Below are 25,735 nucleotides of genomic sequence, written 5' to 3'. Positions count from 1 at the left end.
GCCTAGGTAGCAGAATTCCTTAACTTCATTGACTTCGTGACCATCAATCCTGATGTTAAGTTTCTTGCTGTTCTCATTTCTACTACTTCTCATTACCTTCGTCGTTCTCTGATTTACTCTCAAACCATACTGTGTACTCATTAGACTGTTCATTCTGTTCAGCAGATCATTTAATTCTTCTTCGCTTTCACTCAGGATAGCAATGTCATCAGCGAATCGTATCATTGATGTCCTTTCACCTTGTATTTTAATTCCACTCCTGAACCTTTCTTTTATTTCCATCATTGCTTCCTCGATGTACAGATTGAAGAGTAGGGGTGAAAGGCTACAGCCTTGTCTTACACCTTTCTTAATACGAGCACTTCATTCTTGATCGTCCACTCTTATTATTACCTCTTGGTTGTTGTACATATTGTATACGACCTGTCTCTCCCTATAGCTTACCCCTACTTTTTTCAGAATCTCGAACAGCTTGCACCATTTTATATGGTCGAACGCTTTTTCCAGGTCGACAAATCCTATAAAAGTGTCTTGATTTTTCTTTAGCTTTGCTTCCATTATTAGCCGTAACGTCAGAATTGCCTCTCTCGTCCCTTTACTTTTCCTAAAGCCAAACTGATCGTCACCTAGCGCATTCTCAATTTTCTTTTCCATTTTTCTGTATAATATTCTTGTAAGCAGCTTCGATGCATGAGCTGTTAAGCTGATTGTGCGATAATTCTCGCACTTGTCAGCTCTTGCCGTCTTCGGAATTGTGTGGATGATGCTTTTCCGAAAGTCAGATGGTATATCGCCAGACTCATATATTCTACACACCAACATGAATAGTCGTTTTGTTGCCACTTCCCCCAATAATTTTAGAAATTCTGATGGAATGTTATCTATCCCTTCTGCCTTATTTGACCGTAAGTCCTCCAAAGCTCTTTTAAATTCCGATTCTAATACTGGATCCCCTATCTCTTCTAAATCGACTCCTGTTTCTTCTTCTATCACATCAGACAAATCTTCACCCTCATAGAGGCTTTCAATGTATTCTTTCCACCTATCTGCTCTCTCCTCTGCATTTAACAGTGGAATTCCCATTGCACTCTTAATGTTACCACTGTTGCTTTTAATGTCACCAAAGGTTGTTTTGACTTTCCTGTATGCCGAGTCTGTCCTTCCGACAATCATATCTTTCTCGATGTCTTCACATTTTTCCTGCAGCCATTTCATCTTAGCTTCCCTGCACTTCCTATTTATTCCATTCCTCAGCGACTTGTATTTCTGTATTCCTGATTTTCCCGGAACATGTTTGTACTTCCTCCTTTCATCAATCAACTGAAGTATTTCTTCTGTTACCCATGGTTTCTTCGCAGCTACCTTCTCTGTACCTATGTTTTCCTTCCCAACTTCTGTGATGGCCCTTTTTAGAGATGTCCATTCCTCTTCAACTGTAATGCCTACTGCGCTATTCCTTATTGCTGTATCTATAGCGTTAGAGAACTTCAAACGTATATTGTCATTCCTTAGTACTTCTGTATCCCACTTCTTTGCCTATTGATTCTTCCTGACTAATGTCTTGAACTTCAGCCTACTCTTCATCACTACTATATTGTGATCTGAGTCTATATCTGCTCCTGGGTACGCCTTACAATCCAGTATCTGATTTCGGAATCTCTGTCTGACCAAGATGTAATCTAATTGAAATCTTCCCGTATCTCCCGGCCTTTTCCAAGTATACCTCCTCCTCTTGTGATTCTTGAACAGGGTATTCGCTATCACTAGCTGAAACTTGTTACAGAACTCAATTAGTCTTTCTCCTCTTTCATTCCTTGTCCCAAGCCCATATTCTCCTGTAACCTTTTCTTCTACTCCTTCCCCTACAACTGCATTGCAGTCACCCATGACTATTAGATTTTCGTCCCCCTTTACATACTGCATTACCCTTTCAATATCCTCATACATTTTCTCTATCTGTTCATCTTCAGCTTGCGACGTCGGCATGTATACCTGAACTATCATTGTCGGTGTTGGTCTGCTGTCGATTCTGATTAGAACAACCCGGTCACTGAACTGTTCACAGTAACACACCCTCTGCCCTACCCTCCTATTCATAATGAATCCTACACCTGTTATACCATTTTCTGCTGCTGTTGATATTACCCAATACTCATCTGACCAGAAATCCTTGTCTTCCTTCCACTTCACTTCACTGACCCCTACTATATCTAGATTGAGCCTTTGCATTTCCCTTTTCAGATTTTCTAGTTTCCCTACCACGTTCAAGCTTCTGACATTCCACGCCCCGACTCCTAGAATGTTATCCTTTCATTGATTATTCAATCTTTTTCTCATGGTAACCTCCCCCTTGGCAGTCCCCTCCCGGAGATCCAAATGGGGGACTATTCCGGAATCTTTTGCCAATGGAGAGATCATCATGACACTTCTTCAATTACAGGCCACATGTCCTGTGGATACACGTTACGTGTCTTTAATGCAGTGATTTCCTTTGCCTTCTGCATCCTCATGTCGTTGATCGCTGCTGATTCTTTCGCCTTTAGGGGCAATTTCCCACCCCTAGGACAAGAGAGTGCCCTGAACCTCTATCCGCTCCTCCGCCCTCTTTGACAAGGCCATTGGCAGAATGAGCCTGACTTCTTATGCCGGAAGTCTTCGGCCGCCAATGCTGATTATTTATCAAAATTTAGGCAGTGACGGGGATCGAACTTGGGACCGAAGACGTTTTGATTATGAATCAAAGACGCTACCCCTATACCACGGGTATGAATAAAAAAATAGGAGAGCAGGTAAGCTGGTACGAACAGCATAGTGAAGGCATTATTGTAGCCAAGATAGACAAGAAGCCCATGCCTAACATAGTAGAACAAGTTTATATGATAACTAGCTCCGCAGAGGGTGAAGAGATTGAAGAAATGTATGGTGTGATAAAAGAAATTATTCAGATAGTTAAAGGAGATTAAATTTAATAGTGTTGGGTGACTGGAATTCGAGAGTAGGAAAAGGAAGAGAAGGAAAAGCAGTAGGTGAATATGGACTGGGGTTAAGGAATGAAAGAAGAAACTGCCTTGTAGAATTCTGTCCATAGCACAACTTCATCATAGCTAACACTTGGTTTAAGAATCACGAGATAAGGTTTTATATGTGGAAGAGGCTTGGAGACACCGGAAGAGTTCAGGTATGTTATATATTGGTACGACAGAGATTTAGAAACCAGGTTTTTAAGTTGTAAGACATTTCCAGGGGCATATGTGGACTCTGACCACAATTTATTGGCTATGAACTGTAGATTAAAAATGAAGAAATTGCAAAAAGGTATGAATTTAAGGAGATGGGACCTGAACAAACTGAAAGAACTAGAGGTTGTAGAGAGTTTCCGAGAGAGCATTATGGAATGATTGACAAATATAGTGGAAAGAAATACAGTAGAAGAAGACTGGGTAGCTTCGAGAGATGAAATAGTGAAGGCAGCAGAGGATCAAGTAAATAAAAAGATAAAGGCTAGTAGAAATCCTTGTGTAACGGAGGAGATATTGAATTTAATTGATGAAAGGAGAAAATATAAAAATTCAGGCAAAAAGGAATACAAAAATCTCAAAAATGAGATAAAGAGGAAATGCAAAATGGCTAAGCAAAGGTGGCTGGAGGACAAATGTAAGGATGTAGAGGCATATATCACTAGGGATAAGATAGATACTGACTACAGGAAATTTAAAGAGATGTTCGGAGAAAAGAGAATCACCTGTATGATTATCAAGAGCTCAGACACAAAACCAGTCCTAAGCAAAGAAGGGAAAGCAAAAAGGTAGGAGGAGTATTAGAGTGTCTATACAAGCGTGATGTACTTGAGGGCAATATTAAGGAAATGGAAAAAGACACAGATGAAGATGAAATGGGAGATATGATACTGCGTGAAGAATTTGACAGAGTGCTGAATGAACTAAGTAAAAAAAAAAAAATAAATAAATAAAGGCCCTGGGAGTAGACAACATTCCATTAAACTGCTGTTAGCCTTGGGAGAGCCAGCCACGGCGATACTCTACCATCATCTGGTGAGCAAGATGTATGAGACAGGCGAAATACCCTCAGACTTCAAGAAGAATATAATAATTCCCACCCAAAGAAAGCTGCTGGTGACAGGTGTGAAAATTACTGAACTATCAGTACAATAAGTCATGGCTGCAAAATACTGACATGAATATTTTACAGATGAGTGGAAAAACTGGTAGATGCCAACCTCGGGAAAGGTCAGTTTGGATTCCATAGAAATGTTGGAACATGTGAGGCAATACTGACCATACGACTTATCTTAGAAGATAGATTAGGGAATGACAAACCTGCGTTTCTAGCATTTATAGACTTAGAGAAAACTTTTGACAATGTTGACAGGAATATTCTCTTCCAAATAACAAGAGATCAGAATTCTTGATTGTTTATTGCATTTAGCCAGACAATCCTTACCCCTGATGGTCCTCAGAAAGCCTTTGTGAAAGTGGTAACTGTAAAACTTTCCTTGAAACTTTCAAGCAACTTACCAAATATGATTCAGATGGAAAGCACTCTCTTAGTATAAGTTCAGCAAGTAGATAGCTATGTTGTGCCTTATCTTCCTCGATGAAGCCAAAATGAATTCATCAATGTACTTCGTGATGACTTCAGAATAGAGATAGTTAAGAAAATTTGTGTGGCTAAATATAGTACACCAGATCTATTACATACCAATCGAATGTCTCAGTTAATATGTTATGCACATATTGAAGGTTCAGAAGCTACTATAGAGGAATCCTTTATTGACTTGATTCTATTACTTCAGAAATCAGTTAATGAAAACACAGAACAAATTTGTGACAAGCTGCAAGGAGATGGTCTAAAACTGGAATACTGCTGTGGACAAGGATATGATAATACTGCGACCATGGCTGGATGTGTTAGTAACGTTAGAAGATGTATTTTGAATATAAACCCCAAAGCAGTGTTTGTGCCACGTAACAATCACTCACGTAACCTTGTTGGAGTATATGCAGCTCCTGTTGGAACAAAACCAGTGACTTTTTTTTGGACACAGGTGGCATGTTCTTAAACAACATGTTCCAATTAATGTGAAGCGCTCCTGTGACAAAAGACAGAGTTCAAAGCATGAGCCTGTACATGTGCTTGCTGACTACATTAAAAGCATAACAGAAGCTTTGGAAGTCTTAAGTGATAGATCAGAAGGAACCCTAGAAAACAAAGAAGATGCAGGCAATTTGTTGGCTTGCATTATGACCTATCACTTCTTTGCATATTTTTATTTTTGGAATTCAGTGCTTAGTGAATGATGCTCATATATTCCAACAACAAAAGAGTACTTGGGTTTGATCAATGTGATCAAAAGCTGAAAGCACTGACTCTTATGAGGAAATGCGCAACTCTAGTCACAAATGCAGTTGAGAGAGCCTTGGAGATATGAAATATATTTGATATTTCAACAGAAATAAAAACAGAAGATGAAAGAAAATATTTGGTAAGAAACAAATCCATTCTGGCTTAAACCTAATTCAGGAGACTCAGAGTACAACTTGAGGCAATAGCTAAAATCAGTATTAAAAGAAATGTATGTTACAAATTAATATACTCCCTGAACTATTTGCCTTCCCAAAATCAAATACTGCTAAAAGTAGAAAAAGACAAAATCATTGTTTGAAACATTCAGCATTTATATGAAAAATATTCCAAATTGAAAGCTTCTGCTGTGATTGCTGAAGTACATTGTATTAGACACCACATTACTTTATTTAAAGATGTTCACTGAGAAAGGAACATTTTTGCACGGACAACTTTAGAGTTATTAAGCTAGATAAAATCATGTGGAAGATGCAAAAGTTTTAGTAACATTATTGTGGCATTATGAACTTTTTAAGAATCACTCTATCGAATGATACTTGTGAAAGAAGTTTTTCCAAATTAAAGCTAGTAAAGACCTAACAGAGTTTGCCTATAATCCAGGAAAGGTTAAGTAACCTTGCAATTTCATCAAATGAAAGAAAAAAAAATAAATGTTAACTTAACCACATACTTGAGCAATTTTCGAGAATAAAAGTTTTAAACAAATGCAGTTTATTTACTGAAATGTCTAATATTTAATGTTTTTTGTTTTCTTATTTTGTTATATTTGTACTAGTACCTATACACTGTTACAGTTTTGAAGTATACTTAGAGAAGTAATTTGATATTATAATTGTAATTGTAGGTTTAAAAAATAAATAGTTTAATACTTGGATTTGTAACAGCTTATGAGGGGGCACAACATTTTAAATTGCCCCAGGTTCTGAAACCCCATGGTGTGCTACTGGCTGTGAATTCCCTTATAACTGGCTGAGTAATCCAGTTCAAAGATCAGAGGACAGGAAAAAAGGCTTACCCCTCCAACTGGACCACACCTGGTAAAGACACCTCGTAAACTACTGTATCATCCAAACCAACATTCAGGTTGAAGACAACTTCATCATCATTTGAAGACCTACTCCACAGGAAAGAAGTAGTGTGATTAAACAAAACTACTGTCCAACATCACTGGGTGTTGTAGAATCTTTTAATATGTTCTGAACTCATACATAATGAGGTATCTCAAACAGAATTACCTCCTCCATGCCAATCAGCATGTGTTCTGAAAACATTGGTCATGCAAAACCCAGCAACCACCTGAAGATCATGACAGCTGGGAAGATGATGTGTTTTTTGACTTCCAAAAAGTGTGCGACTCAGTATCTCACCAAAGCTTATTAATGGAAGTATGGGGAAAATGAGGTATCAAACAAAATTTATGACTAGACAGAGGATTCCTTGATATTTTATTCTGGATGGAGAGTCAGTGACGGAAGTTTAAGTAACTTCAGGGGTGCTCCAGGGAAGAGTGCTGGGACTCTTGCTGCACACATCATCAACAGCAGTAACATCAGATTTTTTGCAGAAGAAGCAGTTATTTATAATTAAATACTGTCTGAAAAAGGTGCACAAATGTTGCAAACATAATGCAACTGGATACATAAAGAAGATTTACTCATCAAGCAAAAGAAATTTTTTTTTTCATTCCATGAACATATTCATTCTGTACAGCCAAAGAAATGCAATAGCTCTGGAGCTGAATAAAAGGAAGAGGGAAAAAATGAAGTTTTGATGGTCAGCATGTGGCAGTTAGTAATTGTAATGGAGATAGTGACACAGTTTGATAACTATTTTTCTGCGCTTACATGTGCTACTACTTTCTCCTACACATATGCTGCTTCAGAGGTACTTTTAATTATTCAGTTCTGTATAACATTAATTTCACTTAATTTTATTTTCCTCAGTGTTACCTCAGATACATTTTTATGACAAAATGCTCCACTGGAGAAACATAACTAATAGTTTGATGACTCAGCAGTCAGTAGCCATAGAATTACTGAATTTTCTGTTAAGTGTATACCTTGCTGTAAGAGATAGTATCAAATATGGCTTCTATCTCAACTGGGTCATGAACGTCAACTGAAATTGGATGACTGCTGGCAAGAGCATCAAGATTAAGTGCAGGCTGTGTCTTATCAAGAATGAATTGCTCCATCATCTTCCATCCAGGCATCACATGGTCAACACCCAGGTATTCCAAAAAACTGGCAAATCCCTCATTTAGCCACAGATCATTCCACCATTTCATTGTCACCAAATTGCCAAACCACTGCAAAGAAATACATAAAATAGTTTGTAACTCATATCATCACAATTTTTCAATCAAAACTATTAGATAAAAAAAATCTGCTCACCAAGTGGCAGCAGCGGAACACACACATATAAACAAAAGTTTTACTTATGCGAGCTTTTGGAATCAGGGGCTCCTTCTTCCGACAGAAGAGTTGAAGTGGAAGGAAGAGAGTTGAAGGGGAAGGAACTGGAGAGGTTTAGGACAAGGGACAGAGTTTGGAAAAGTCACTCTGGGTCAGGGGAGACTTTTCCAAACTCTGTCCCTTTTCCTAAAGCTGCTTTTCCTGTTGTCACTTGGTGAGTACATTTTTTATCTATCCAGTTACATTATACTGTCACAAATTGAATACTTTCATTGCTATATTAAAGCTAAAGACAGATGTTGAAGTAAGGTGAGCACTGAGGAGAGTTGTTTCAAGCAAAGAACTTTTAAAGCAGTTTCCCCCTAAAGCGTGAAAGAGTAAATAAACTTGGGATTAGATGTTCTTTGGATCAGAATAAAATGTGCCATATAAATGTAAATTAAAACATTAGTTACAAATGCCTGAAATGACAAGGTGAACAATAGTAAAATATTCTAAACTGTGTTACAATGAAAGCAAGGACAAGATATAGCATATTAGAAATAAAAAAATTAAAGAATGGAGTGAAAACTATCAGCAGAAGGTGTTATACATGAAACAACATGTGAACTCTTATCTTAAGCACAAACTGATTACTTCTGTGACACTGAATCATACTCATTGAATTGTTCTTCATTGTGCAGAATGGTACTGAAACTCAAACAAACACTGGTGTGTCACATTAACATATTTTGATCTATTTGTATGTGAACAGCATTTAATTTTCAAATTTCAAGCACAAAATTAATTATAAAATATGTATTAAATCATTTTTGTTATTCTATTGAGGAAAAATCTGAAAGATTGTATAGATTTATTAGATCCCATCTCATGGTTACAATAATTAGTCAATTAATTCTGGTGTTTTGTTAACAGTCTAGGTATGCAATACATCAGCTGTAATCAAAACTTGAGGTGAAAGGTCATTCATTGGATGTGTGTATCTCATTTCTCTGGGACTTGTTGCAGGTGACTATCCTATATATCTCCACAGTTACCTTATTCTCCTTTGAAATAGTCACCTCCCATAACTATGCACCACTGGACTCTGTGATACATGTCCTGGAAACCTTGCATGAAGTCTTCCTTCGGGATGGTGTTCAAAAGCCACGCCATGTTTCATTGGATGTCAGGAATATCAACAAATCTCTTTCCTTTCAAAGCGAGTTTGAGTTCAGGGAACAGGAAGAAGTATGGAGAATTGAGATCCAGCAATTATGGTGGATATTCAAATTGCACCATCCCCTTTTTTGCCAGGAACTGCTTGACAATATTAGCTGTGTGTGGGCGAGAGTTGTCGTGAACAAAAAGCCAGGAACCTTGTTGTGCATACTGGGGTCATACCCTGCATAGACATTCCATGAAATGGGTCAAAATTTCAACATACCATGCAGTGTTCAACGTCGTTCCCTCAGGTAGAAATTCCTTGCGGATAATGCCTTCACTATCGAAAAAGGTGATGAGCATAATTTTGATGCGTGGTTTTTTTGGTTCTGACCTTTTCCCCAAGGTGATGTAGAAGGCCATTCCATGTTTTGCCGTTTCATTTCAGGGTCTTACCGGAGACACCCAGTTTCATCCTCAGTGACAATGCAGTTCAAGAAATTGGGTGTTGCATCCACCGTTTTGACAAAATCCTGTGAAGCATCTAAATGTGCCTGCTTCTGATCACCAGTCAAGTGATGTGGCACAAAACGACAACACATTTTCCTCTTCCGTTACTAGTGGTAAGGATTTGTTGAACAGATTCACTGCTCATCTACTGTTCATCCACTATCATGTGCACAGTTAGTCGATGGTCGTTCATGATTAATGCCCTCACTTTCTCAATGTTTTCATCACAGGCGATGGTCACCAGTCGTCCGCTATGCGGATTGTCAGAAACACTTTACTGGCCTCCTTGAAAATGGGAAACACCCCCTCTCTCTCTCTCTCTCTCTCTCTCTCTCTCTCTCTCTCTCTCTCACACACACACACACACACACACACACACACACACACACACACACTCACACTCACACTCTCTTCACAGCATTGCATGCATTTATTATGGCGTCTTGTGAAGCTTAAAACAAAACTTTAAATTGATCCTTTGCTCTTTCACTGTCCTGTTCTCAGTTCAGAGCCAACGTACTAAACAAGCACTTCATCCAACAGGTCTAACATGGAACACACACTGAACTAAGGTAGGGCAGGTTGTCAACACTGGCTGCTACGCAGGTGCAGCGATGTCAGTCAGTATTGCCCGATTGACCATTCTGACTTCATTCACTGAACTTTATTGTCAGAGGTTGTATTTAATACCAGTCTATATTTCCATAAAGTTATCTTTCCTATAGACAACAGTATCACCAGCAAGCATGTGAGGACGTTACTGAGTATTTCTCATAAATTGTTTATAATAGAGGGAAACATTCCACGTGGGAAAAATATATCTAAAAAGAAAGATGATGAGACTTACCAAACAAAAGCGCTGGCAGGTCGATAGACACACAAACAAACACAAACATACACACAAAATTCAAGCTTTCGCAACCAACGGTTGCCTCATCAGGAAAGAGGGAAGGAGAGGGAAAGACGAAAGGATTTGGGTTTTAAGGGAGAGGGTAAGGAGTCATTCCAATCCCGGGAGCGGAAAGACTTACCTTAGGTGGAAAAAAGGACAGGTATACACTCGCGCGCGCGCGCGCGCGCGCACACACACACACACACACACACACACACACACACACACACACACACACATATCCATCCACATATACACAGACACAAGCAGACATTTGTAAAGGCAAATGTCTGCAAATGTCTGCTTGTGTCTGTGTATATGCAGATGGATGTGTGTGTGTGTGTGTGTGTGTGTGTGTGTGTGTGTGTGTGTGTGTGTGTGTGCGCGCGCGCGCGCGCGCACGCGCGCGCACGAGTGTATACCTGTCCTTTTTCCCCCTAAGGTAAGTCTTTCCGCTCCTGGGATTGGAATGACTCCTTACCCTCTCCCTTAAAACCTAAATCCTTTCGTCTTTCCCTCTCCTTCCCTCTTTCCTGATGAGGCAACCGTTGGTTGCGAAAGCTTGAATTTTGTGTGTGTGTTCATAAATTGTTTATATACATTGTGAACTCCAATAGCCCTATTGTGCTTTCTTGGGGTACATTTCATGTCATTTTCTTTTCCCTGAACTTGTACCAACCAGCGTAACACACACAGTTCTATCAGCCAAATAGGTTCCAAATCAATCACATATTTGTGAAGATGCTTTTCATTATCTTTCAACACTGTGGCTTGTCTAAATCTCCAGATACTATCTGTAAGATACTGAATGCGAAATAAGTGAAATATGTTTCTTGCAACTGTTTTTAGATAAACTAATGCCGATTGTTTCATACGAAACTCCTTTCTTCCATGGATATTGTAACAATCATATATAAACCACATTTTTTGGTATGTTTATTTAAGCTTCAGAAGAATTACTACATGCACAGTAATTTTTCTGTAAAGTATCCTGCATAGGACACAAATTTTTCCCAGTTGATAGGCAGTTTCTTGATCCTGTTTTCATAAACTGAATTTGGAATTTACCAGAATGTTCTACAAATATATATGTAAATAAGAACACACTGCCGAGGCAGATAGTGCAGCTCCATCTGTACTTTCTTGTGAGCTTAATAAATGTACTTCCAATCTGACATGTTATTCCTTGTTGATGACCCTGTTATCATAATTGGTACTTGATTCCAGATTCTGTGTGATCTAGGAAAGGGTCAGCTGGACAGCATATTCACTTTAAAATCCAATATGAATTTATGAAGCCATGGTGGCCTACTTCACTTTTAATGTAATCAATTGTATTTCAACATTGGGAGGACTGCTTTCACCATCAGTTATGGGTGAGCGAATGTGGCAGTAAAATTCATTATCTGACTTTTATTTGTTTCTGTAATTTGAACGCTCAACGGATCCACAACAGACAAAATGGATGGTTGGGATTAGTCCACTGGCTTTGAATAGTGCTATAAGTTTCTTAGATTTTCTGAGAAATGTTTCTTCAGTTTCTGATGTGGTAACAGTTACTGACTTCAAGCATTACAGATGCTCAAGTTGCCAATAACTTTACTGCCCATTTCCTACATTTTCTTTAGCTGTGGCAAAGTATCAATCTCTTCTTTGGAAATACTCTCTAAATGGTATCATTAAAACACTCTGCAGTCAAGCATATCTTAGGTATTTCCGTTTATGAACAATGGAAAAATCTAGGATGGAATAATGACAATATTATCAAAAGGATAGACTGCCATTCAACATATAGTGGAGAAGATGTGTCACACATAGGCACAACGAAAAGACTGTCAAACAAGTAAGCTTTCAGCCACAAAAGCCTTATTTTCTTATATACACACACACACACACACACACACACACACACGCACGCACGCACGCACACGCACGCACGCACGCACGCTTGCGTGAGCATGCGCAGACATGCATGTGCACAAATGCAAAGTTCACACGCACGTGACCACTGTCTATGGCTGCCGAACCAGACAGTGAGCAACTGCGCATGATGGGGAGCAGCAATCTGTATGGTGGAGATAAGGAGGAGGCTAAGGTGGGAGGGGGAGGGATAGTAAGATAGGGGCGGGGGACGGTAAAGTGCTGCTTGTGGGAGCATACAAGGATGAGGTGAAAAGAGGATGGAGCAGCAGCTAGGTGCAGTCAAGAGTTTAGACGAAGGGCTGGGAAAAGTTAACAGGGGGTGATTTGGAGGCAGTGGGGGTGGACCACAGCTGGATGGAGGAGTGAAATAAGTCTAGCAGGGTTAAACATTGATCTTTGGTTGAGTCTGATTGGTAGAGTTGGTGGCAAAAAAGTCTCTATTGCAGGGACCAGGAAAAGGAGAGATGGTCTTTAACAAGTCCTGGGTAACTGAATTTTGGAGTGTTCGGCAGTCTTTTATTGTACCTACCTATGACTCAACAGCTCTCCTATATGGTGAGTTGTAATCTATCCTTTTCATAACATTATCATTATTTCCCTTTACTATACAACTGTAAACCAGTAAAACATTGTAAACTATCCATCCTTTGACAAACTGCCTGTCGGCGTCTGTCAAGGGTTCTTTGGCCAATGTTTGTCTGATGATTTTTCTGATGTTTTGCCAGCACAGTGGCTGACATTGTCAAAGTTTCACCCTCCATTGCTGATGTTGGTCTACCACCAACACAAGATGATGAAACTGTGGGTCTCACCGCCAGACACCACACTTGTTAGATGGTAGCTTTTAAATCGGCCGCGGTCCGTTAGTATACGTCGGACCCGCATGTCGCCACTACCAGTGATTGCAGACCGAGCGCCGCCACACGGCAGGTCTAGTCTAGACAGACTCCCTAGCACTTGCCGCAGTTGTACAGCCAACTTTGCTAGTGATGGTTCACTGTCTATATACGCTCTCATTTGCAGAGATGACAGTTTAGCATAAGCCTTCAGCTACGTCATTTGCTACGACCTAGCAAGGCGCCATATTCAGTTACTATAATTACTTCAAGAATGTATTCTGAAAAGATAATATTGTGAATCATGTACCGTCAAGAGCGACGTTCATCATTAATGGATTAAAGTTAAGTATCAAACTAATTACGTCCGCTTTCTGAATTCTCATTCCTTGTCATGTTCCAGATCTCACGTCAGTATAGTTCTTCCCTCTTCACGCCAGCCTGCGTGAGCTAAAACGCGTGTATTTTGGCCTCTACTCGTAACACGGTGTTGGCTCTTCTGCTAACATGAAAGAAACTTTGACAATGCCAGCCACTCGTGCTGGCCATACATCCAAAAAATCAACAGACTACTGTTGGCCGAAGAACCTGAGACAGAAGCCAACGGGCAGTTTGTCAGCAAGTGGATACAAAAGCCTTAACATTTTGTATCCATCATTTCTTCACACCTCTCTATTATGTTTCTTCCTATCATTTGATAAGCTGACATCATTTTTTTTTTTTTTTTTTTGACTGGTCAATTTCTTCACATTTGATTCCTGCCTTACACTACTGTTAGATTTGACACGAACATGATGAGGAAACTGCTTAACACAATGTTAGCAAGACTGATATTTCTGAAATTCTGTATCTTCATTACAATCATTGTTGTAGTCCTAATCATCACCACCTTCGTCGTCTTTTTCTTTTGTAGAAAGTTACATCTATCGTCTGACAAAAAACTTGAAGCCTAGAGGACATGGTTGGATGTCAATGTAACATGGTACACATAAACAACATCAAGAGGTTTGTACATTATTACAACAGCAGTTCTCTGTGAAAGGTAGAATGGTTACCATTGTGGATAGTGTTGTTCATCTTTAGTGTTGTTACTATGCCAGGGAGGGCACATAAGGGGTGTGAACAGCATCAGATGTTGTATGATGACAGACTGATAACGATACAGGAATGCTGTGTAGTCATGTGAGACATCATCATTAGTGCATGACAGAGTTCGAAAGGGGCCTCATTGTGGGTCTCGTATGGCCAGCTGACCAAATCATACAATATCCACATTTTTGGGGCATTCACATGTTACAATGGCCCGATGGACTGCATGGAATGTGAGGGCAGGCATACTCGTCGTCAGGGTTCCAGTCACCATACTGTGTCACTTATGGTTGCAAGCACAATGTAACCCCCTTCACAACTGTGCCTTTCATCTGAAAACAAGCACTGGACCCCTTGTCTCAACCCACAACATTGGTCAGAGTGTAGCAGCAGCCAGACTAGGGAATTACCATACCATGTGTAGCTTGCCATAACATCAGAATATGCTGCATTTGGAGTGGTGCCATGACTAAGAAGCATAGACTGCTGACCAATGGCAATGCATCAATTTCAGACCATTGTCAGCACGTATGGTGGTGACCTGGGGAGAGCACCCATTCTTCCAATGTTTTAGAGAGGCACAGTGTGTTATTCCTGGCATTACAATGTGCGAAGGCATTACATACGACTTCAGGCCACAGCCAGTAGTGATTGTGGGAAGTCTGATGGTACAACAGCACATAACAGGCATCCTGTGTCCTCATGTGTCACCACTCGTGCAACACTGTGGTGATGCCATTTTTCAACAGGACAATGCTTGTAAAAACGTTGCAGTCCCAGTGCCAGTATGCAGGATGTCATCCCTATGCATCTCGTACTAATTCCCTCTGAAGTTGCTCCATTTTATCAGATTGGAATTGACTTCGTAAAGGTTTTCCAAGCTGACAAGAGCTATGGGTATACTTTCCTCAGGAAAGGATACGACGACTTTTTGACACCCTTCCTGACCAAATCAGTGCCAGCATCCAAGCCAGAGAAGGTGCAACATCATACTGGTAAGTTGGCTGATACCGCCAAGTTCTTTGTAAATTTGACTAGAGTTTGTAGTCACTGAAATAAAATCACATGCCCTCTCAATGTGAAATTTAATTTTCTTTTCTTCTCTCCTTCTGGGTATTTCAGTTTTTTTGCAAGCAGCACAGAATGTGATTTATAATGTGTGAGAGTTTTAACAATAACATCCCTATATTTTTTTTAAATTAGAAATAAATATTTGCAGCTAATTTTTAAGTAGGATTTCATTCACTATCATTTCTACCAAAGATAAATACTCTCCTAACTTCTTGGATAAACTTTTCGCCTATAATGACGTTTGTTGCAACAATGGCATCACAGTCAGACTCTCTCTGAAGAAGGTTGGATTTTTTTGTACTAAGGAGATATAAAATGTCTCTGTGTCTGAGCTGTCAGATTTATTGTCTGAGCCACTTGCCTAATAACATGTTCAGTATTACTTTGGGAAATTGTTAACCTCTACTGCATGATGTGTAATTTTCCTAGTTATATCAGGCAAATTAACTTCAGCTACTATGACTATTACTATTACTATTGTATGATTAGAGATTTTTTTGTGTTACTGAATTTAGTCTGTCTTTGAATGACTCTTCACACTCGCACACTTGTCAGAATTGCTTGTACTTTTCATGTTAATGGCTGTAAATTTGTTTTCAGTTTTTTAATAATTTTTACAATTTGTAATGTTATATCAGTACCCGAAGGGCAGTTACACAAAATTAATTCATTCTGTCTTTCATTATTTTCCACTGCTCCCATCATGAAGGAGAGTCTTCAGGGATGTGGGAGAATAAAAAGTATACATTAACCAAGAATAGCAGCCCTTAGATATTAGTTATGTACACACTAAACTGTTAATATACTTGTTTTTATTTCACAGACCAAAATAAGGACAATCAAACCAGCATCAAATTTACTACCATGAAAAAAAAAAACTAGTACTTCTTCAGTTATACTAACAAGCTTTGTTTCTTTACTATTACCTGATTACTATAAAGGGTTTGGACAAAAATATGGAGACACCAAAAACACAACACACTACCATGCCAATATGATGTAGGAAACCTGTTTGCTCTTAAGAAAGCCTAGATCATCTCAGAATGGATAAATACAGGTCCTGTATGGTTCTCAGAGGTATCTTATACCGTTTTCCTGCGATGTGGAGTTGGATAGTGATCACGCACACTTCTCTCCAAAGTAGACCATGCCGTGGCCATGGGAGATGTGACACTTCATCCTCAAGCTCACATCAGTCCTGAGTCATGCAAGCTGTGTGAACAGGGGCCTAGTGATCTTGGAATACACCATTTTCATTGGGGAACAAACATCATACCATGGGCGGACCCGATCAGCCAAAATGTTCAAATAATCCTTGGCAGTAATGCGACCTTGCAGAATATCCATGGAATACCACAATATGGCTGCCCAAATCATCACTAAACAACCCCTCCCCTCATGCACATTTCACTCCTGGGACAAACTTGGCAGAAGTTGCAAACAGTGTGAAACAAGACTCATACAACCTAATGACATTCTTCCATTGCTCCACAGTCCAGGTTTTATGGCTTTGGTACCACTTTTTCTATTACAGGCATTTGCATCACTGACAAGTGGTTGTGGCATTATAACTTGCCCTGCAGTTCCCTGCTTATGGAGTTCCTTTCGGGTTCTTGGTGCTGACAGGGTAAATGAGTTCAGCATTCAGTTCTGCAGTGACTTCTGTGGTTGTTGTTATCTTATTTTTCGCCACTATCTTCTTCAATGACCATCTATCATAATCACTCATGTATACTTTCGTCCACATTGTGATTTACCAGATGATGTTTCTTTGCTTTTTCTGTATGTGGTATAACTCTTTGATACTTTGGCTACCTCGATTATGGATTCACTAGCCAGACAAGCACCAACAAACCGCTCGTGTTTGAATTAACTTAATTGTGACACAATGCACCCATAACTACACAGAGCACTATTCTGACCATGACTGACACTTGCAAAAGATTGGAGCCATTGCACAGATGCTGTTCTTGGTTAAATACAACAGTGCAACCTGCAGGCTTGGCTAACTTCTACATTTATGTCACGCATTCATTTCTCATGGCGTTTTATATTTTTGTCAACTATACTGAAATGTATCAAACAATAATATGTTCCAAACTTATACATACATTTACAGTTAAGTGTGTTACTTATTATGCTGTTAACACAGGCTTTCAGTTCCTGAATGTAGGTAACCAGATCATTTGTAGATGCCTCAAAGAAGATAAGTTTATAATGTCTTTTGAATCTGACAAGTATCCAGTTTCTTGTGCTGTGTCTTCTTGCTAGCAACTTACTAAAGACTGTAGCAACATAATGTGCAAATGAATGAATGAATGAATGAATGCACAAACCCACTGTGAATGCTAGACAAGGAAACAAAGCCTGCATGAAAGTTAATTTTGTGTGTGTGATCTTGTGGTTATGCAAATCATTGTTCATCTGAACTTGTTTGTTATATGTTAAGTTATAGAACACATCATATTGTCTAAACACAACATGTTATAGAGTTAACTTACAGCAAGGAAATTCAAACAACTTTTCTAATGAACAAATTATGCAAAAAGCTTTTTCTATCATTTCATAAAAGGTTAGCCTCAATAATTACAAATTGTTCATGATTCTTTCTCCTCTTCCTCCTTATTTTTACCTTTTCTTGTTTCACAACACAATTTTCAGCTGACTACTATAAGTGTTTTTTTACCTGGTGGGCTAGTTCATGTGCAATTACTATTGCAACCCACTGATGGGCAGGAGCAGATGTTTCATCTGGATCATAGAGGATGGATGTTTCACGATAAGTGATCAGGCCCCAGTTCTCCATTGCTCCAGCAGCAAAATCAGGGATAGCAATAAGATCTGTTGAAGAAAGTTTCAATTAAGTGTACCAATGAGTGAAAAAAGTACAGAAAAACAAATTGCCTAACAGATTAAGAATTACATTTACAGAACTGTAGGCATTTGATATCTGGAAACTGAGTATAAAAAGTAAAATGTAGCCATGGTCAGAGTTTAGTTTGTTAATATTATATGACACACTGTAAGATTTAACAGCTCCTCTTTGGGTGCATGGATCTACAACAGTTGGCTTGGCATTCATCTGGGGAATGGTATTACATTGTTTTTACAGGGCGTACTAAACTTATGAGTAGAGTAAGTGAAAACATCACTGTAAATATGAAACCATTTTTCGGGGGACGGGGAGGACACCGGAATACCTATTTTCTACTGTTAAGAGTACTCAGAAATAACCATCACTACACATATCTACATTCACAACATTGTTCCTGCGAACAAAATTAAACTAAATGCAAAACTAGAAGTTTACACTGATTCTCTCTCTCTCTCTCTCTCTCTCTCTCTCTCTCTCTCTCTCTCACACACGCGTGCGTGCACACACACACACACACACACACACACACACACACACACACACACACACACAAATTTAGTTTGTCTACAGATAGCTACAAACTACCATATCATCATTGTCAAGATAGTTTTATACCAATAATTCTCTACATGCTAATTTTATAAGAAACTGGTAAAAATCTGTGTGTGTTGTCAAGTCACCTGTTATCTGTCTAAAACTGCACCTTCACATGTAGTTAAATTTAATTTTATTCATGAAACTTAAAATAAAGTGATTTTAATTTGAAGTGTAAATCACTACATTCTTTCTGTATCAATGAAAATCACCACAAAGGTTAATATATCAATCTTTTATCTTCATTCATGATCATGTTGAGGCAATGACAACAAAATCTTCAACCAGGCGAATTATGACAGTGGATATTTCCACTGATCTTACTGGGTGTCTCCAAAAAGCAAAGGTTCTGAACACTTGTCCTGGTTTGGCAAACAATTTTAATCCTCTAGAAAGTTTCATAATTTTAATATTTTGTAACTTTTACAATGAAAAATGTCATCTTATAGTGAGTTTTATGACATAGCTGCAGGCCTTTGAAATATCTGAACAATCTCATCCCTTTTCTTATTATGAAACAAACATTGGTGTACAGAAAACCACAGGGTGGACAGGAAGTAAATGCCTATTAAAACTGTCATGTTACTTTCTTTGCAGTGGTAGAAATTTAGTTCCGTAGAATGATGTCTATCAACGCACAAGTGGGTTCAGGTGGCTACTGCAGGCAGCAGAATTGGCCAGTTCAGAGCCCTGTTCTTATACAGGGTTTACATAAAGTCCGAGAACACTTCCAATTATTTATTGCACAAGAACTAAACATTGTACAGATGTCATACATATTGCATTTTGAAGAGAAACTCTGAATTTTTTTTTTAATAATATTCGATATGCGAACCATGAGTGTCCCAGAATATGTCAATATGGTAACTGATTTCTTGCCATACCCATCCCAGCATGACATCATCGACTGTGGCAGTCGCTTGCCGTATTCTCTCCCGGAGCTCTGCTACATCACTTAGTAGACGCGATACATACACCAGATCTTTAAAGTGTCCCCACAGAAAAAGTCACATGGAGTGAGATCTTGTGATTGGGGAGGCCATTTCATGAAACAGCTGTCCTCTTCTGTAGCATGGCTGATCCATCAATGCGGCAGCTCCGTATTCAGGTACCCACTAAGTTCACGATGAAAATGAGATGGAGCCCCATCCTGTTGAAAGATGAACGGAGAGTACAATTGCATTTGAGGCATCAGCCATTGCTGCAACAAGTCCAAGTAGGAACATCCAGTGACAGTGCTCCCAGCGAAGAAGAATGGCCCACACAGTTTTCGACATGACATGGCACAAAAACCATTTACCTTGGGGAATAACGCTCAAATTCAATGCATTCATGTGGATGCTTTGTACCCCAGATTTGACAATTATTCCTGTTCACTTTCCCATTAGCGTGAAAAGTGGCTTCACCGCTAAAAATTAAGCGACCAACAAAGCCATCCCCATCCTCATTCAATTGTCGCAATGTGAACAAAACTCAGAACGCTTGTCTTTGTCGTTGTCATTGGGCTTCTGCACTATCTCCAATTTGAATGGTTTCATAGACAGCTTCTGAAACAGGACTTTCAACACTGTCATTGGACCCATTTTGAGTTCACGGGATGCATGACACAGCGATTTCTTTGGACTCCTTATGAATGTCTCTCATAGGTGCTCCACATTCACTTCACTCACACTGGGATGTCCACTTCTCTTTGCCAGGCACAAGCAACCTGTCCTGACAAATTTGTTGTGCCAGTGGTAAATGGCCTTCCTTGTTGGTGGCGTCTTACCATAACTTGGTTCTAAACATCCGTTGAATAGCTGTAGCACACTTGTTTTTGTCGAATTCCAACATGCAGAAAGCTTGCTCTGCACCTGAACTTGCCATGTTTGTGACTAGTGATGACTATGGGCAAATTACCAATCTATGCTGTGGCAGTATACATGAAAAAAAAATTTCAGGGTTTCCCTTAAAAATGACATATGTATGATATATGTATGATATCTGTACAATGTTTGGTTCTTGTGCAATGAACAACTGAAAGTGTTCCTGGACTTTATGTACACTCTGTACAGCGTGACTTCTTCTTATGGATATGCGTGAAGGAGAAAATTTACCAGACCAAACCACATATGCTAGGTGATTTGAAAGATCACATCCAGGTGGTTCTTACTAATGCTAGACAAGAGCTCCTGTTGAAGTTCATCTGAAAATATTGTCAAACTATTAGATAAATTGTTGGAATATGCTCGCACTTATGCGTGCACTGTAAAAACAATTTGTATCTTCCCGCTGCTCATAATAAATCTTGTTTCAAAAAATAGGCAAATTATTTTAGGAAATATTAGTAATTTCGAACACACTTACTTTCCATTTGTCTTATATAACAGAGCCCTTGTGTGCCTAAAAAGAAACAACACTTGAGGAGGAACTAAAATGAACGAAATTAACCTGCCTGTACCTTTAAGCTTCTCTTCTTCACAATAGCAACATATTTAAACCATAAATAACCAAGTCCAATGCAACCAGTCACTAAACTTTAAACCTTCAATTATGACATACTGTGGAATCTTTGCTCCATCTTTAGATGTCAGTTTTGAGTTTAAGATCACAAACATTGATCCTAGAATGGCAAAATATTCAAATTAAGTTTTTTAAACATCAGTCACTCTGATTGCATCTACATTTGTGGTTTAATAAAAGCAAAGACTTAGTGCTAATGTTGCATATCTGCAATCCTGTGAATCCACTTTGCATGTTTCCTAAAGAATTCTGCATTTGAGCATACACACTCAATGCTAACAGATGGTACCAAAGGCATTACACGTATTAGCACCTTCTGATTTAAACATAGTTGTTTTTCCATCTAGTGTGCAGTAATTATCATGATTTTGTACATTAGTGGCCATTACTTTTACTTATTTTAGCAGATTATATTCCTACATAAATGAGTCTTGTAGCAAAGCTTCTGAAACACAATATCAGCGAAGAATTAAAGTTTAGTGACTTGTTACAGGTTGCTTATTAATTTTATAGTTTAAACATACAGTCATGGAATCAGCTTAAAAAACATGGAGAGAGAGAGAGAGAGAGAGAGAGAGAGAGAGAGAGAGAATGTGTGTAATTTAAAATAATTTAAAAAAAATCTAAATTAGAAACAAATTCTGATTCTGATGCAGCTGAAGTGGCACTTGTCTTAATAATAATAATAATAATAATAATAATAATAATAACTTTATCATAGAAGGCCTTTAAAAAAAGACCAGGAAGAGTTATGTTTAATTCCTGTTGTTTGAATTTAGGTAACACTGATGGCTGACTATTAGAATTTGTTCTGTTAATTATTATAGTGTACATTAACCCTGAAGGGGACTACATTCAAAAATAGCCCATTTTTAGATGAACACGCTGTGTTTCATTGCCACCTCATGTTTTTTCTCCCATTTGTCTTAATACAGGCAGAAAATGAAGATGCAACAACATTTAACACCAGACAGTATTACTTTTAACATAGCCATGCTGATCTACAAAAAAGTAATAACCTTGTTTAGGTAATGGGTACTGAACTCTGAAAAAGTCTTCATAGTAATCCATGATATCAGTTGCAGTCTTAAGTGCAAATTTTGCTTGTGGTATCAAATCCCTTGGAGCATATACTGATACATTAATATCTCTTCTGTTTGTCTTGCTGCTGATATAGTCGTAATCACATACAACAAAGGCAACGAGGTATGTACTCATTTCAACAGACTCCCAAAAGTCATCTCTCAGCTGGAACAGTAGAAGTTATTTCTGATATATTTGAAATCATCAAAAGGAACAAACAGAAGTTATTAATGCAGAGTATTATGTATTACACAAACTCACTAATCCAGTTCCCATATAAAAACCAGCATCTTCTGTAGTTTTAACAGGCATATTGAACAGAGCAATATGAAACCTGTCTCTGAAGATGGACATTTTAAAGCGGGCTTTAAACTGTGGTTCATCAAAGCATGGAAATGCTGATCTTGCATATGTTGGCTCAAAGTGAGTTGTTGCAAGATATCTGAAACAGAAGAAAATAAAAATGAATACATATTATTAAAACCTACTTATACTAAATAAATTATAAACTTTGGGTACAAAAAATCATTTCATGGTGTAGCTATTTCAATGTAATTCAAACTTTAATATTACTTGGAAAAATGCAATTAGTTAACAGCTGCTGAATGTCACCTAAGAACATTAATTTTAATATCACTGAACAGTATGGAATTGATTTTTGCTATTGTTGCTAGTTATGGTGCAAACATAGTTAACACTGATGAGCCCATTTGTTTACATTTTCTTTTTTTTCTTTTTTCTCCATTTTCTACCTCATCTTCAGGTCCTAATAAAAGATCTGAACATTATCTGATGTCCCTGCAAAACATGTTTCATTATCTTGTAGGTCTTCATAATAGTAAATATCTGATGACCATTTGTTATTCTACTTCATGTACTCTTGTGGTATGCACCCCAGTTGAAAGCATCTGACAATGCCTTTACAGATCTTTTCATAGGTGTATGAGATCCATAACTTGCTAATGATTTCCTTCTATGTTGCCCTATTATTATTATTGACTTTTTTTTCTCAGACTGTTAAGTCTGGTTAAAAATGGAACGTGACGCGGACCTCGATCAAGCGTGACTTCCTTGTAACTGTATGGTGTATGTTATATTGCATTTAGGAACTTTCGGGTAATTGAACATGTATCAATAATTACAGATTTTTGTAGTTGTATATATATGTTTGGATGTAGCTGTATTGCATTGATGTACTGGTGGATATTGTGAGGTATGACTCCTGTAGTTGATAGTATAATTGGGATAATGTCGACTTTATCCTGATGCCACATGTTTATTATTATTATTATTATTATGCTCTTACATTTATCACACTTTATTTTAAAAGGCTTTGTTTGAAGTTTTGCAATTTCTTTCAGTAGTAACATATTTTCCTAATCTCACTGTTGGTAATTTGTTTCTCTCAGATATCTTTAATGTGTAACCATTTCACTACCTCTTCGTTTGCTATCTCCTCAGCCTAGGTTATTAGTCACACAAGTTACACAGGCAAATTCATGGATATCTGTAAGCATACCAGTCAAAACATTAGTAACCCCCCCTCCATTCCCCCTGAAGACAACTTTAGTAATGCCCTCAATTCAGCAGCGAAGCAGGACCACAAGTTCTTCACATATGCTATACCTAGATAAGGCCAGTTATTAATATTGCATGCTGCGGAGCTGTCAAACTAGGAATACTGACTGCTATGTTTCACTCACTGTTCCAAACAGTCCCAAACATTTTTGTGGGATTAAGATCGAGTGATTTAGGAGAGCAGCCAATGTGCGATAGATGCCCAAGTGTTCATCAACTATGAACAAGTGCATGTACAGGGGCAAAACACAAAAATATTTGAACACTGCAATAAACGCGCCCTTGAACATAAATGCAGATGTTAGCCAAGACTGCAGGTTGTGATGTAGTATTTGACCATGATTGACACGTGTGCAATGTCTTCAGTACAGTGCAAGTGTCATCATGGTAAGAACAGTATCTTGTGTAGTTGTGAGTGTATTATATCAGAGCTAAGTGAATTCAAATGTGGACAAATTGTTGTTGCTTGTAAGGTGGATGCTTTTATAAGCAAGGTAGCTGAAGTGTTTGGTTTATCAAGAGGCACTGTATTGCACAATATGCCTCAAACGGGGAAAGGGGAAAAACCATCATGTGCTAAGTAACAATGGCTCATTGAAGAGAATTGTGATGAGAAATAAGAGAATGGCAGTCACAGAAGTCACTATATAACTGAATGCCACACCCATGTACCTTGCCAGCATCAAAACAACATGATGGGAGCACCACAAGCAGGGAATTGCAAGATGAGCTGGAATTTCAAAACCACTCATCAGTGATTGAGAGGATAGTGTTGACAGCGTAAAAGCCAGACTGTGGAGCAACAGAAGCCATTTGGTCGGATGAGTCTTGTTTCACACTGTTTCCAACTTCAGCCCACATTAACGTTCCAAGAGTGAAACAGGGTGGGTATTCAGTGAATATTTGGGCAGTCATATCATGGTATTCCATGGGCCCCATTGTTACTCTGTAAGATCTTTTTACTGCAAAGGTTTATGTGACAATGCTGGCTGATCAGGTCCGTCCCATAGTACAATGTTTGTTCCCAAATGGTGATGCTGTGCCCCAAGATGACAGGACCATTGTCCACACAGCTCACACCACCCAGGACTAGTTTTATGAGGCTGAGCATGAAGTGTCACATCTCCCCTAGCCACAACAGTCACCAGATCTCAACATTATTGAGCCTTTGGAGTCTACCTTTGAGAGAGAAGTGTATGATCACTATCCACCTCCACCATTGTTACCTAAACTTGGCACTATTTTGCAGAAAGAATGGTGTAAGGTTCCCTTGGATATCATACAGGACTTTTCTTTATCCATTCAGAGGTGACAGGAAGCTGTTTTGAAAGCCAATGGTTTTAGTACACCTGTATTAGGCATGGTAATGTCTTGTGATTCCAGTGTTTCAGTATTTTAGTCTATCCCCTGTAGCTCTGTGAACATTACTGTTGTCAACTTGGAAGGTGAGATTTTCCACAGCATATCAATCAGGAAGATGTAGAAGAAAGGGCCACACTTGGTCACCAAGAATGTAGAAATAATTATCCTCTTCCATGTTCCTGATAATTTGAACATGAGAGCCCAAGTCGTTATACCAAAACAGCTCCAAACCATGGCAGAAATACCTCTGGTCTAATTTACACTCTTCATACATTACAGTTTAAGCAACTCACTGGGCAGTTGATGCTCTTAAAGCATTACATCATTTAAAGATAGGCATAATTGTGGCTCTTTGGACCACACTACATGCTTCCAGTCAGTGTCCAGTTTCAGTGTTTGGTTCATTCAAATGCACAGCTTTAAATGCCACTATGAACAACAGCATTTTATGTGGTAATCTTTCAATGCAGCTCTCTTC

At 38.6% G+C, this 25,735-nt stretch overlaps 1 protein-coding gene across 5 annotated transcripts in view; it reads right to left on the bottom strand.

Moving 5' to 3' along the window:
• The window catches only part of LOC126187525 (glutamyl aminopeptidase-like), a 249,380-nt gene that overhangs the window by 85,781 nt on the left and 137,864 nt on the right, over positions 1 to 25,735 (bottom strand). For all 5 annotated transcript variants that reach the window (XM_049928662.1, XM_049928663.1, XM_049928664.1 and 2 more), the window contains 4 exons: positions 22,579 to 22,759; positions 22,254 to 22,482; positions 17,950 to 18,104; positions 7,445 to 7,693 (listed from right to left, as the gene is read on the bottom strand). In XM_049928662.1, the coding sequence (XP_049784619.1) occupies positions 7,445 to 7,693; positions 17,950 to 18,104; positions 22,254 to 22,482; positions 22,579 to 22,759 (814 nt within the window). The remainder of the gene's footprint in view (positions 1 to 7,444; positions 7,694 to 17,949; positions 18,105 to 22,253; positions 22,483 to 22,578; positions 22,760 to 25,735) is intronic.

This window comes from Schistocerca cancellata, chromosome 5, assembly GCF_023864275.1.
Source record: "Schistocerca cancellata isolate TAMUIC-IGC-003103 chromosome 5, iqSchCanc2.1, whole genome shotgun sequence".
Lineage (NCBI taxonomy): Eukaryota > Metazoa > Arthropoda > Insecta > Orthoptera > Acrididae > Schistocerca > Schistocerca cancellata.
The sequence above is the reverse complement of the archived record's forward strand: the minus strand, read 5'-3'. Positions and strand labels throughout refer to the sequence as shown.